The following is a 15,693-nucleotide window of genomic DNA, read 5'->3' on the forward strand; positions in this document are numbered from 1 at the left end:
TTTAGGAATGTTGACTTTGTTCTTGTGTTCCTGTATATTTAGCAATATTGACTTTGTTCTTGTGTTCCTGTATATTTAGCAATATTGACTTTGTTCTTGTGTTCCTGTATATTTAGCAATATTGACTTTGTTCTTGTGTTCCTATATTTAGCAATATTGACTTTGTTCTTGTGTTCCTGTATATTTAGCAATATTGACTTTGTTCTTGTGTTCCTGTATTTAGCAATATTGACTTTGTTCTTGTGTTCCTGTATTTAGCAATATTGACTTTGTTCTTGTGTTCCTGTATTTAGCAATATTGACTTTGTTCTTGTGTTCCTGTATATTTAGCAATATTGACTTTGTTCTTGTGTTCCTGTATTTAGCAATATTGACTTTGTTCTTGTGTTCCTGTATTTAGCAATATTGACTTTGTTCTTGTGTTCCTGTATTTAGCAATATTGACTTTGTTCTTGTGTTCCTGTATTTAGCAATATTGACTTTGTTCTTGTGTTCCTGTATTTAGCAATATTGACTTTGTTCTTGTGTTCCTGTATTTAGCAATATTGACTTTGTTCTTGTGTTCCTGTATTTAGCAATATTGACTTTGTTCTTGTGTTCCTGTATATTTAGCAATATTGACTTTGTTCTTGTGTTCCTGTATATAGGAATATTGACTTTGTTCTTGTGTTCCTGTATATTTAGCAATATTGACTTTGTTCTTGTGTTCCTGTATATTTAGCAATATTGACTTTGTTCTTGTGTTCCTGTATATTTAGCAATATTGACTTTGTTCTTGTGTTCCTGTATTTAGGAATATTGACTTTGTTCTTGTGTTCCTGTATATTTAGCAATATTGACTTTGTTCTTGTGTTCCTGTATATTTAGCAATATTGACTTTGTTCTTGTGTTCCTGTATATTTAGCAATATTGACTTTGTTCTTGTGTTCCTGTATTTAGTAATATTGACTTTGTTCTTGTGTTCCTGTATATTTAGCAATATTGACTGTGTTCTTGTGTTCCTGTATATTTAGCAATATTGACTTTGTTCTTGTGTTCCTGTATTTAGCAATATTGACTTTGTTCTTGTGTGTTTCAGCTCTCGACACAGACAACGTGGCCATTAAGAAACAGGTGATTGAGATTCTTTCTGCGCTCTGTGTTTATTCAACTGACGGCTACACCAGAGTTTTAGACATACTGGAATATTACAAGGTATTTGATTGGCTTCTGCAATGCATAACTTGTGTACTTATAAGCTTTCTCATTGGCTGCTGAATGTCTAGTAGCAATACGTTGTCAAGTTACAAGGTTTTTGATTGGCTCTAGTTGGTTGTCAGCGATTAAGTTATAAAGCATTTGATTTGCTCAAATATTTGTACTTTCTATGTTGCCCTATAAAATTTAGTGCCGGTGAGAGAGTCATCCCCCTTTCTTTCTCTGAAACATTCTTCAGTTGAAACTTGCTATTACTACAAACAATCACCACAAGTCACGCCTATGTTATCCAATATATAGTGGATATTTGGATGTGTACATGTTTGGATGTGTGGGCTGTGTAAGAAATGGATATATAACGAAAAAATGTTGTTAAATCTTATCTGATAAACAGAAATTCCAAATAGTGGAGATAATAAACAGGTCATATTTTTTAGAAGACGATTCTGATGACTTCTTGTAAGAGTGTTTAGTAGTGCGCAAAATGTATTTATTTATTTAACTCTTTAATGAATACATTTGGAACATTTGCTGACGTACGTACATAAACTGTCAAATTTCTAGGAAAATATTTATTCAAGGACCGTGTCGGCCCAGGATTTGTTTTTTTCACAGTTGAAGTATTTGCAAGCTAAAATAGAGGAAATTTTAAAAAATGTAATTAATCATTGAAGAAAATGGAAAGTTCATTTTAAGTCTTTAAAACAAAAAACTGACACGTGTAGGCTGTAGGAACATGTCTTTGTGATCACGTGGTCAGTCAAAGAAACATTTGTCACGTGTTCTCTTGAGTCCCAGACACACACACACACAAGTTGTCCTATTGACTCTAAAAAGTCAAAGACGTAACATTATTTTTGGCTGATTTACTGTCCTCGTGTCATGACGCCCACTAGATATAGCGACACACAGTGCACCAGACGACTCGTGCGACGTGCCAGTCATTACATCCACACCTCGGCCTGGTCCACGTTCATTAATAAACGCTGAGGGAGATAACTAATGCATACATAATCAATACTGCCTTTCAATTGTTTTTTGTTTGGGCGTTTACCTTGATTGCCTCATGCGTATAGGTATGTGCGTGTGTGTGTGTGTGTTATTGAAAGGAAGAAAGTTGCACACTAGATTATTAATGAGCAAGTCGGACGTGATAAGATCCCCTTGCTTAATGAAGAGAACTCTATAATGAGTGTTAGTTCGATATAAGATTAGGATCGAAGCCAGAACAGTAACGAGCTGTTCCCCAGCATTCCGAGGAAAGAAATTTTGTCACGTGTTTTTTTTATTGTCACCATTCTATATAAAGACATTTGTTTAAAGTGGGTCTTCGTGTGGTCAGTTCACTTAAGGTACTCAAAGCGCTTTGTCCTAGTCATCGGTCATTGTTTGGAGCCATTGTCGGTAGTTGTCGCAATATTTCCATGACTGTTTTATTGCAGAAACTGAAGTCTTCCATTATTTGATGTTTGTATTGTCCTAATGTCTTTGATTCACATTGAAACTTCTAAAAATGATTTTAGTCTAACACAATTATTGTATCGAATTCGCAGAAATAAAGAGACCTTCGTTTATATATAAACTGAATTTAGATTCTTTTTTTTGTTAAATAGATTAATTCTATTTTTCTTTTAAAGAGAACACCCTTCTCTTATTTCGCCTGTCAGAAAGAGATGTGTCTTTTTTTCGCTACCATAGATTTCTACTTCTTTTTCTCAAAATCAATATTGAAAGGTTCAGGTAACAGAGATGAACTGAGTAAAGGTTCAGGTAACAGAGATGAACTGAGTAAAGGTTCAGGTAACAGAGATGAACTGAGTAAAGGTTCAGGTAACAGAGATGAACTGAGTAAAGGTTCAGGTAACAGAGATGAACTGAGTAAAGGTTCAGGTAACAGAGATGAACTGAGTAAAGGTTCAGGTAACAGAGATGAACTGAGTAAAGGTTCAGGTAACAGAGATGAACTGAGTAAAGGTTCAGGTAACAGAGATGAACTGAGTAAAGGTTCAGGTAACAGAGATGAACTGAGTAAAGGTTCAGGTAACAGAGATGAACTGAGTAAAGGTTCAGGTAACAGAGATGAACTGAGTAAAGGTTCAGGTAACAGAGATGAACTGAGTAAAGGTTCAGGTAACAGAGATGAACTGAGTAAAGGTTCAGGTAACAGAGATGAACTGAGTAAAGGTTCAGGTAACAGAGATGAACTGAGTAAAGGTTCAGGTAACAGAGATGAACTGAGTAAAGGTTCAGGTAACAGAGATGAACTGAGTAAAGGTTCAGGTAACAGAGATGAACTGAGTAAAGGTTCAGGTAACAGAGATGAACTGAGTAAAGGTTCAGGTAACAGAGATGAACTGAGTAAAGGTTCAGGTAACAGAGATGAACTGAGTAAAGGTTCAGGTAACAGAGATGAACTGAGTAAAGGTTCAGGTAACAGAGATGAACTGAGTAAAGGTTCAGGTAACAGAGATGAACTGAGTAAAGGTTCAGGTAACAGAGATGAACTGAGTAAAGGTTCAGGTAACAGAGATGAACTGAGTAAAGGTTCAGGTAACAGAGATGAACTGAGTAAAGGTTCAGGAAACAGAGATGAACTGAGTAAAGGTTCAGGTAACAGAGATGAACTGAGTAAAGGTTCAGGTAACAGAGATGAACTGAGTAAAGGTTCAGGTAACAGAGATGAACTGAGTAAAGGTTCAGGTAACAGAGATGAACTGAGTAAAGGTTTCTAGACCAGGAGGCCACCTGAGATGGAGGCCTCCTGGAGACAATATTTTAATCGGACCTTTGAAATACTCTTGATAAAGTCTGCAGGTTTAAAGGGCATACCCAGCAGTGCCACTCAATAGTGCTGAGTTTAATTAGTTCTGTCTTCTGAAACTTGTGCTGCTTCGATCTTCTGTGTCTTCTCTGGAGGGGCCAAATGTTTTGGCATTGAACAGGACGCGGATGATTTCATTTACACTTTCCCTTTTAGTTTCTCATGACATTTCGAACTCGGGAAATCAAATTTGTCATCACAATTTAAAAGCAGTAAAATCTGTTAGAAAAAAAAAAAGAAAATGTCATAGATTCCCGAGTCTCTACTTTTTAAATATCACATTTTCTAGACATTCTTCTGCCCTATGTCGGCCTCTCTCTGACTACACTATGTCGACCTCTCTCTGACTGCACTATGTCGACCTCTCTCTGACTACACTATGTCAGCCTCTCTCTGACTACACTATGTCGACCTCTCTCTGACTGCACTATGTCGACCTCTCTCTGACTGCACTATGTCGACCTCTCTCTGACTGCACTATGTCGACCTCTCTCTGACTGCTCTATGTCGACCTCTCTCTGACTGCACTATGTCGACCTCTCTCTGACTGCACTATGTCGACCTCTCTCTGACTGCACTATGTCGACCTCTCTCTGACTGCACTATGTCGGCCTCTCTCTGACTGCACTATGTCGACCTCTCTCTGACTGCTCTATGTCAGCCTCTCTCTGACTGCTCTATGTCGGCCTCTCTCTGACTGCACTATGTCGACCTCTCTCTGACTGCTCTATGTCAGCCTCTCTCTGACTGCTCTATGTCGGCCTCTCTCTGACTGCACTATGTCAGCCTCTCTCTGACTACACTATGTCAGCCTCTCTCTGACTGCACTATGTCAGCCTCTCTCTGACTGCACTATGTCAGCCTCTCTCTGACTGCACTATGTCAGCCTCTCTCTGACTGCACTATGTCAGCCTCTCTCTGACTGCACTATGTCAGCCTCTCTCTGACTGCACTATGTCAGCCTCTCTCTGACTACACTATGTCAGCCTCTCTCTGACTGCACTATGTCAGCCTCTCTCTGACTGCTCTATGTCGACCTCTCTCTGACTGCACTATGTCGACCTCTCTCTGACTGCACTATGTCGGCCTCTCTCTGACTACACTATGTCGGCCTCTCTCTGACTACACTATGTCAGCCTCTCTCTGACTGCTATAGAACTAACACAATATACAATTAACGTTGCTCGCATTCCATTGGCCACAACGCCATCATGGCTTTGGTTTTAATTGTTAGATTGACACGCAGGCCTGGCGTAATCTCTCAACATTATATGCTTATAATTCGTGACTTAGCGAGGCCGTTAGGAAGTCACACGCCCCCCCCCACACACACACAAACAATCGTAGGAAGTCGACCTGGCAGGAACACGAGATACATACACGCCTCTGTGATGCAATAACCATACGATTGTTTAGTGTTAGTAACGATTGTTTAGTGTTATTAACGATTGTTTAGTGTTATTAACGATTGTTTGGTGTTAGTAACGATTGTTTAGTGTTATTAACGATTGTTTAGTGTTAGTAACCTCAATCGAGAATTGTAAGTCGTCTGTACGGATAGTAGGTTACTTATTTAGAGTATTCAAATACGTCAGAATTGTGTCTGTGTGTGTGTTGGACGTGGGTAAAATTAAACTTTAGACAAAATAATCTTGCACATACATGAAAAATATATTGGGCGCAAAGAGTTGTAACTAGGAGATGTTTACATAAGTGAGGACTTCGAATTCCTACATTGTACCGACATTAACCGTGAAAAGGCCGCCATCACGTCTGCGAGTCCGTGAATAACAGATTGACGAAATAAAAAAAAATGTTTAAACCAACATCTTGTTCAAAGTGTGACACTACAGATCTGATAGATATTGGTGACCTGATATTGGCCTCTATTGATTACCTGTGTAATGAAAGTGTGATGAACTAATTGGGGTACACCTGGCGGTATAATCAGTGCATTCGTTATTGTCCATTAAGATCCTCTTAATTATTACCTAATAAAGTGGACTGCACACAACAGCTGATTGAGAAGTTGTAACTAATCCAGTTTTACCGTCACTCCATTAATCAGACAGCACAGAGCTGCACACACACACACACACATTGACTTACATTGACAAACTTTGGGATAGGCAGTTTATAGGTCAATGTCAAGGCTGGGCAAGATTGACGTGTTCAAAAGGAAAGTGACTTTATTTTTTTAAAGAAAAGGATTCACGAAAGACTTTTGTAAAAATAGTCAGTGACAGAGTCATTGGCCAGTGACAAGCGTCAATGACCAGTCCGTGACAGTCAATGACCAACCGAGTCAAGTTCTAATAGCTTCATAATGTTAGCAATGTCCTACTTCATTGTTTTTCTCTCCATAGCCGTGTCCCAGAAGTCATAGCGAAATTTGGTCAAGAAAAACTGGACAATACATGCGACATTCCGAGGCGTATACCACTCGTCCTGTCAGATCATGGCATTTGTTCCATAATCCAAATCAGTTTATTTAAACAAGAAGCCGCAGATCTTGTTGAGTTAACCAAATGCAGGATATGCACCAATTAAGTCCCGGGCACTGCCTCTAGCGACAACATTTGGATAAAACTTGAAGCAGATGTCAAGTCAAACATTAACAAATCAAGAGGGTGGGGTGGGGGAACGACACCTCGGATGTCTAAAAGCAAAGAAAACTGAATTATGAATGGGCAATGAATAAAACATGTGCTCTGTATTTAAAAAAAAAAGTACTTATAAGCGAGGGGGTTAATTATGTCAATCAGGGGGGGGGGGTGGTGGAGGGAGATAAATAATGTTCATAGTTCTTCATAGTCAATGTTTTTAAGAGTGAGGTCATTTCCCTCTTGTGACGTCAACCGATGTTAAAAACAAGGCCAGGCTTTCATTCATGTCAGAGCTCAATGTATTGACTCAGCTCCTAATTGCGCAGTAAAGTTATTAATACTTAATAATTGAACTCATAAAAATTATAATAATTGTAATAAACCGCAAGAAAAATTAATTTGAATGTAATGTTTTTTTTTCTTTATATGACATGTGATGGCTGGACAATGGTCTAGCACGCATGAGTAGGCTGTTTGAAAGTAGAAAGAAATGGGACTCCTATTATAGTATGGAATATTTCTTGCTTACAATCAAGAGTGTTAATGAGAATGAAGTTGTAAAGAGAAAAGGTTTCAGCTTTCTTTCCAACTAGATACACCGCCTCGTCCACTTTTTGTTGTTTTGTTGACCTAAAAATTCGTTTTTGTAATTCAGTACAACTCAGAAAGTCCAGTCTTCCAAAATCGTTGTCATTGTGTTTAGTGCAGGTTTCAGCTCTGAACCAATTAAAGTTAAGAAGACTCCTATTCTATAACTTTATATCGGTCTCTTGGTCGCTGGTCATCTCTTTGGGGAAGTACTAAATCATTGGATTCCTGGACTCGCCCAGGCAGTGATGACATTGACAGACAGTATGTCCCTTGTCAAGTTTGACGGATCTCTTGGACAATACAGACATAATCTCACCCCCCCTCCAACACACACACACGCACATGCCCTCAGTAGGTCATAATGACGGGAGAATGTTAGTAATATTGATGTTTGCACCGCTAGGTATTTTAACCTACAATTGTTTCATTTCTTGATGCTTTGACAAGATTCAACAGTATACAAATATATTTGTTAATCAAAAGTATACTTCAACAAGACACACATACTGGAGAGTAAATTGTTCCGTGTAAGACACTATTGTAAGACTAAAGCCTGTTAAATTATATTTTTATTTACAGTATTTTTGTTTATTTTAAATTGGAAGTTTGTTAGTGTTTGTGTCTAGAACTGTAAAGAGAGATATTCACTGAAGGGTCACTTCATTCCTTGTATGAGATTAAACTTTGTCCAATGAGAAATTGTTATAAGGTCAATTGTTATGATGTCAACATCTTGTAGATGTCTATGATGTCTTGACTCTTCTTCCCTTTCCTTATCGATAGATAACGCGATTGGATGCACTGCTCGTTTATTGAACATCCAAATCGCTTAGTCTGCAAACCTTAGTTTCCAGGTTTTAGTTCTGGTTCATTTTCTGGCATTTTTGTATTGTTGTGAAAATCATTGTGTAATTTGATAGAAGTTGGGTCTGGGTTTTTTTTTATTATCAAAATGGGACTAGAAGTCATTCTCTAGCACTGCCAGGATGTAGAATATTTAGGGGAAAAAATCTTTGTAGTCTCTTGTCCAGTGAGGAACAATAATTCAAATTTTTCCTCTTGTTATTTCCCTTGATAATTTCAAACCTTTACAGTTTTAGAGCACATACACGTTTGTAAAGCATAAAAACAAATGCCAGAAGTGTACATGGAGATAGATCAAACCTATAATTGAATTGTTTTCAAAATGTTTGCATTAAAATTCACTATTTAGCCCCTTAAATAATATGCTCATTCTCACGGGTTCATTAGTTCTGCAGCCTCAGTCTCATCCATTGATCCACCACAAAGTTCTCACAGCCACCTGGACCTGGATCTTTACCCTCGAGCGAGAGGACACGGGACACCACATTGTATTACATGACATGTACGTGTGGGGGCGTCCCGGCACCTAATGATACTAGCGCCTTGTGGTGGAGCTGTCGCCGTACACCAGGTGTGACATTTTAAAGTGTCATTTATAACCTTTTTATTTCTACAGATTACTTTATGAACTTCAAGCCGAGTCTAAAATTAAACACATTCGCTGATGAATTGTATTTTTATCTAAAAATTGTCCATCTGTTAGTTTTGTTGTACAGACTTGAAAAATGTTTACATGGTTTTGAAGTTTTTGTGAATCATTTTTTTCTTGCATCCTTAGTGCCTTCAAAATTCTCAGAAGAAGGAAAACAATATTAGAACGAGAACTGCATGTCTTGTGATGTCTTGTGATTGCTATATGTCTTGTGATTGCTGCATGTCTTGTGATCTTGTGATTGCTATATGTCTTGTGATTGCTATATGTCTTGTGATGTCTTGTGATTGCTGTATGTCTGTGATTGCTACATGTCTTGTGATTGCTGTATGTCTTGTGATTGCTCTATGTCTTGTGATTGCTGTATGTCTTGTGATTGCGGTATGTCTTGTGATGTCTTGTGATTGCTGTATGTCTTGTGATTGCTGTATGTATTGTGATTGCTGTATGTCTTGTGATTGCGGTATGTCTTGTGATTGCTGTATGTCTTGTGATTGCTGTATGTCTTATGATTGCTGTATGTCTTATGATTGCGGTATGTCTTGTGATTGCTGTATGTCTTGTTATTGCTATATTTCTTGTGATGTCTTGTGATTGCTACATGTCTTGTGATTGCTGTATGTCTTGTGATTGCTCTATGTCTTGTGATTGCTGTATGTCTTGTGATTGCGGTATGTCTTGTGATGTCTTGTGATTGCTGTATGTCTTGTGATTGCTGTATGTATTGTGATTGCTGTATGTCTTGTGATTGCGGTATGTCTTGTGATTGCTGTATGTCTTGTGATTGCTGTATGTCTTATGATTGCTGTATGTCTTATGATTGCGGTATGTCTTGTGATTGCTGTATGTCTTGTTATTGCTATATTTCTTGTGATGTCTTGTGATTGCTATATGTCTTGTGTTTGCTGTATGTCTTGTGATTGCTGTATGTCTTGTGTTTGCTGTATGTCTTGTGATTGCTGTATGTCTTGTTATTGCTGTATGTTTTGTGATGCGTTCTGAGCTTCAAAAATTCATTCTCGTGGCGTCTACAAAGCCCTTTTATTGTTCAATAACAAAGAGCGCATGTGTAAGAGGTTGAAGTAAAGAGGTGTGGGAGCACCTTAATTGTGTCACACCAAAGTCGCCAACATAACGATGTACAACAGTCTGGACTAATTTGACCATTCTGACATAAGAAGGTCCAGCAGAATCACGTGATTTAAAACGTTTTAAAATGTTTTCTTCAATAAGTTTTGAGTCTTGACGCTTCTCGAGAAAACAGTGACACATTTTTAATATGTCTTACTTAGACGATAGTTTGGGCTGCGTAGCGACGTGACATACTGTAAACCTCATTAATCTCCGGACACAAAGACATGCCTTAGTAGTATATCAAATAGGAGAGGGAGAACATTGATAGTGCACATGATCGGACCAAGGCCTCTGCAACCTATGCGACCGCAGTGGACCCCGCACTTTCATAGGACCCGCACTAATTCTAGGTGTAAATTATTAAATTAAACCACTTTATAACTTATAATAGATTTCCCGCAGCCTCCTGATTTACCAGGAGCTCATGGAAATCTCCTGAAATTGCAAAATATACGAAAAAGTCCTGGAATTCTCCGGAAATTATTAAAATCTTTTAAAAACTGATAAAATCTCCTGAAATATAGACAAAATTGTCATTTCGGGGTGTCATTCAATATGGAAAACGCCAATCCTACGCGCTATTTAAAAAAAATGGTGTTATACAATACCCGTAATATTGGAATCTGGTGAACTAAGTTTTTCGCGCCTCAAACTAACGAAGAATTACTTGAGGTCAACAATTCTCGAAAATAGTTTGAAACATTTGGTAATTCTTGCTACTGGTTAAGCCCGGCCCTGAACATGATCATATTGTACAAAACATATTATCACATTTCCAGTGCACATGCTCACATTGGCAGTGCACATGCTCACATTGGCAGTGCACAGGATCACATTGGCAGTGCACATGATCACATTGGCAGTGCACATGATCACATTGGCAGTGCACAGGATCACAGTGGCAGCACACATGATCACATTGGCAGTGCACAGTATCACATTGGCAGTATCACATTGGCAGTGCACAGGATCACATTGGCAGTGCACATGATCACATTGACTGATAATCATTTGTGTATGAAGGGCTCATTCCATATTCTAGACAACAAATGATCTCTGTGATATTCTAGACAACAAATGGTCTCTGTGATATTCTAGACAACACATGGTCTCTGTGATATTCTAGACAATAAACGATCCATGTGATGTCTTTCGCCGTCTGTCGTCAAACATTTTTGAAGAACAGAAGAACATCAAAGTCCCTCTTATCTGAGCACCTGCCTTTCTGCTTTATCTGTGGCCACAGTATTTTATGCTATCACCAGAAGATCACAACACGACTGTCTGTGTCTGCGTTCACACTTTGGCTAGCTCCATTTAATTTTAAGGCGTCAGTTCTCAAAGTCTCAGACTCTCTTCCAAAAACCTCCTTTGTAAATTTAGCTATATATTTGTCAGTAAAAATGTCACATATATCTTTCATACAGCATATATATGTAAACTAGCATTACAACCGGCTGTCAGTTATCACATTTTTACAATGTTGGAGCTAGAGCTTTTTTACAGAACTAAAAACAATATTCTTCCAAATGGTGACTTGCCCTTGGATTTAACCACCGGTGTCTTGTCCTTTACTCTTTCAATACACGGACAAAAACTTTGTCTGCATCAGATGTGAAAAAATATGTAGGTCGCAACTGGATTTTGCATAGCCATGTGAAACACGGCTTTCATCCTTAATCTTCGAAATGGAAGATGCTGCCATTAACTCCTACCCTTCAATCACTGGCACCTTTCACTTGTACAATCTAAAGAAGCTGGAGTAATTGTTTAGTCATGCTAGAATGGATAGAGAAAGAGAGAGAGAGAAAGAGAGAGTGAGAGAGAGGGAGTGAGAAATTGGTCAGAGTCCTGCTTTAAATCCGCAGACTTCACGGTCACGTGACCTCTCAGCTGATAGAAATGTCCCACTAACTCTCAGCTGATATAAATGAGCCACTATCTACCTAGAAACATGCGTGAAAAACAATAAATCAAAGCAGAAAGATAGCAAGACTCAAGAACTGGTTTGTTCTGTATGTTGACTTTTCTTTAATGTGAACTAAACGACATATAAATTGGTTTGTACCACCTAAATAGGATTTGAAGGTATACTGAGACATAGATAGTTTATACACCCTTGGTATACAAAATGTATTTAGTTTCCAATGTATATATCTTTGTGTACTGGAAGCAAGACATATCTCATTGCTAAGCAGGAAGAGAGCATTAAACACATTTCTTATGATCTGCACCCAACATTCCAGTGGCACAGAAATAAAGACTTGAGGCATACATATATTGCTTATTTATCATTTTGTTTTGGTCAGATGGAAGTCTGGGGGATTGGGGGGGAGGGGGAAGTAGGTAATTTATCCCTAGATACAATCAGGCATTGAGTCATTGCTAGTAATCTCTTGAAAGATTATCACTCTTTCAGTCTCAGTGGCACAAGTCTTAGGTTTAAGGCCTCAAGTATAAGTACTTTTTGATTTGTTCTCAAATTGAGAAACATGATGGAAACCTCTTATTTGCTAATAATAATTAATAAATAATAAATGTCCGAGAAACGCAATGTTGTACAAGATTTACAGCTATTGCTGTCATACGTATAATGACTATCTATCTGTCGATTTATCTATCTATCTATCTATCTATCTATCTATCTATCTATCTATCTATCTATCTATCTATACATCGAGAGAAGTAGAGAGAGAGAGTTGGTCTATATACAGTAAAATATCTGGCCAATGTTACAGTAATTCTGGTCTGGCTACTTGCTTTTCATTTCCAAGTCTTGATAGGCAATTAATGTTCGTGTTTATAGTTTATCTTTTAAATAAGTCTAGATCACTAAGTCTAGATCACTAAGTCTAGATCACTAAGACTAGATCACTAAGACTAGATCACTAAGACTAGATCACTAAGTCTAGATCACTAAGTCTAGATCACTAAGACTAGATCACTAAGTCTAGATCACTAAGTCTAGATCACTAAGTCTAGATCACTAAGTCTAGATCACTAAGACTAGATCACTAAGTCTAGATCACTAAGTCTAGATCACTAAGTCTAGATCACTAAGTCTAGATCACTAAGTCTAGATCACTAAGTCTAGATCACTAAGTCTAGATCACTAGTCTGACAAGACAAATAGTTTCAATGTATTTCCTCGACCCCCCAATGTCGTTGTACCCCATGACTCCCAGGTTCAATTACTCTCGATCTGTACTTGACTAGCACGATGCTATTGAGCAGATGTGTATCTGTTAGCGAGTCAGTCCCTCTTGTCCCACTGTGGGGCAGCGTTATATTGTGTGGACACATCTGGATGACCACTTTGTAGCTAGGTGTGGGTGATTAGACCAGGTCACTGAGGCGAAACTCCTGAGGTACTTAGTACTTTACAAGTGATGATAGTCAAGGTGCTTGCCCACCGGCCAGGTCTGTCCTACCGTGAACGAGGTCACATAGTTCGAATATGGGATACCACGTGACCTCTTTTGTCTCTTACTCTTAACATAATGTCCATTTTGTTTTTGTTTGAAAGGCAGAAAAAGTTTAATTATTAAGAATTTACTTACAACCGAAAAGTTACAGTATTAAGGATATACTTACAACCGAAAAGTTACAGTATTAAGGATTTACTTACAACAGAAAGTTACAGTATTAAGGATTTACTTACAACCGAAAAGTTACAGTATTAAGGATTTACTTACAACAGAAAAGTTACAGTATTAAGGATTTACTTACAACAGAAAGTTACAGTATTAAGGATTTACTTACAACCGAAAAGTTACAGTATTAAGGATATACTTACAACCGAAAAGTTACAGTATTAAGGATATACTTACAACCGAAAAGTTACAGTATTAAGGATATACTTACAACCGAAAAGTTACAGTATTAAGGATTTACTTACAACAGAAAAGTTACAGTATTAAGGATTTACTTACAACAGAAAAGTTACAGTATTAAGGATTTACTTACAACAGAAAGTTACAGTATTAAGGATTTACTTACAACCGAAAAGTTACAGTATTTAGGATATACTTACAACCGAAAAGTTACAGTATTTAGGATATACTTACAACAGAAAAGTTACAGTATTTAGGATATACTTACAACAGAAAAGTTACAGTATTTAGGATATACTTACAACAGAAAAGTTACAGTATTAAGAATTTACTTACAACAGAAAAGTTACAGTATTAAGGATTTACTTACAACCGAAAAGTTACAGTATTAAGGATATACTTACAACCGAAAAGTTACAGTATTAAGGATTTACTTACAACAGAAAAGTTACAGTATTAAGGATTTACTTACAACAGAAAGTTACAGTATTAAGGATTTACTTACAACCGAAAAGTTACAGTATTTAGGATATACTTACAACCGAAAAGTTACAGTATTTAGGATATACTTACAACAGAAAAGTTACAGTATTTAGGATATACTTACAACAGAAAAGTTACAGTATTTAGGATATACTTACAACAGAAAAGTTACAGTATTAAGAATTTACTTACAACAGAAAAGTTACAGTATTAAGGATTTACTTACAACCGAAAAGTTACAGTATTAAGGATTTACTTACAACCGAAAAGTTACAGTATTAAGGATTTACTTACAACCAAAAAGTTACAGTATTAAGGATTTACTTACAACCAAAAAGTTACAGTATTAAGGATATACTTACAACCGAAAAGTTACAGTATTAAAGATATACTTACAACCGAAAAGTTACAGTATTAAGGATTTACTTACAACAGAAAAGTTACAGTATTAAGGATTTACTTACAACAGAAAGTTAAAGTATTAAGGATTTACTTACAAACGAAAAGTTACAGTATTAAGGATTTACTTACAACCGAAAAGTTACAGTATTAAGGATATACTTACAACCGAAAAGTTACAGTATTAAGGATATACTTACAACCGAAAAGTTACAGTATTAAGGATTTACTTACAACAGAAAAGTTACAGTATTAAGGATATGCTTACAACAGAAAAGTTACAGTATTTAGGATTTACTTAAAACCGAAAAGTTACAGTATTAAGGATTTACTTACAACCGAAAAGTTACAACCAAAAAGTTACAGTATTAAGGATTTATTTAGAACAAAAAAGTACAGAAAAAAATGTCCATAAACAAACGTCAATCTTAAGATGTTATATCCTTTTATCAAATGTCCGTAGCTGAAGTCGATATTAGGATGTTGTGCCAAGTCTACAGTCTATCTAATGTCCACTAGCTAATGTCCATCTTATGATGTGTTTTGTCTAGCTAATGTCCACTAACAAAAGTCAATCTTAGAATGTTGTGTCTTGTCTAATGTCCACTATGAAAAACAATGTGTAAGGTTACATGGCTGTTGCGTGTCCACTGGTGAAAGAAAAAAAAAAGTTACGAGACAGTATCATGGCTTCAAATGTCCAAGGAAAAAACTTGTTACGAGACAGTATCATGGCTTCTAATTCAAATGTCCAAGGAAAAAACTTGTTACGAGGCAGTATCATGGCTTCAAATGTCCAAGGAAAAAACTTGTTACGAGACAGTATCATGGCTTCAAATGTCCAAGGAAAAAACTTGTTACGAGACAGTATCATGGCTTCAAATGTCCAAGGAAAAAACTTGTTACGAGACAGTATCGTGGCTTCAAATGTCCAAGGAAAAAACCTGTGACGAGACTGTATCGTGGCTTCAAATGTCCAAGGAATAAAACCTGTGACAAGACAGTATCATGGCTTAAAATGTCCAAGGAATAAAACCTGTGACGAGACAGTATCATGGCTTGAAATATCCAAGTAAAAAACTTGTTACGAGACAGTATCATGGCTTGAAAAGT

General features: G+C 37.1%; 1 protein-coding gene across 1 annotated transcript in view; it reads left to right on the top strand.

The window, feature by feature from the left end:
* Positions 1-15,693, top strand: part of LOC106054548 (formin-J-like) — a 219,504-nt gene that overhangs the window by 49,369 nt on the left and 154,442 nt on the right. Inside the window, exon 2 of the mRNA XM_056039616.1 lies at positions 1,079-1,194. Within this exon, the coding sequence (XP_055895591.1) occupies positions 1,079-1,194 (116 nt within the window). The remainder of the gene's footprint in view (positions 1-1,078; positions 1,195-15,693) is intronic.

The sequence above is a fragment of the Biomphalaria glabrata genome, chromosome 8 (genome assembly GCF_947242115.1).
Source record: "Biomphalaria glabrata chromosome 8, xgBioGlab47.1, whole genome shotgun sequence".
In the NCBI taxonomy this organism is placed as follows: domain Eukaryota; kingdom Metazoa; phylum Mollusca; class Gastropoda; family Planorbidae; genus Biomphalaria; species Biomphalaria glabrata.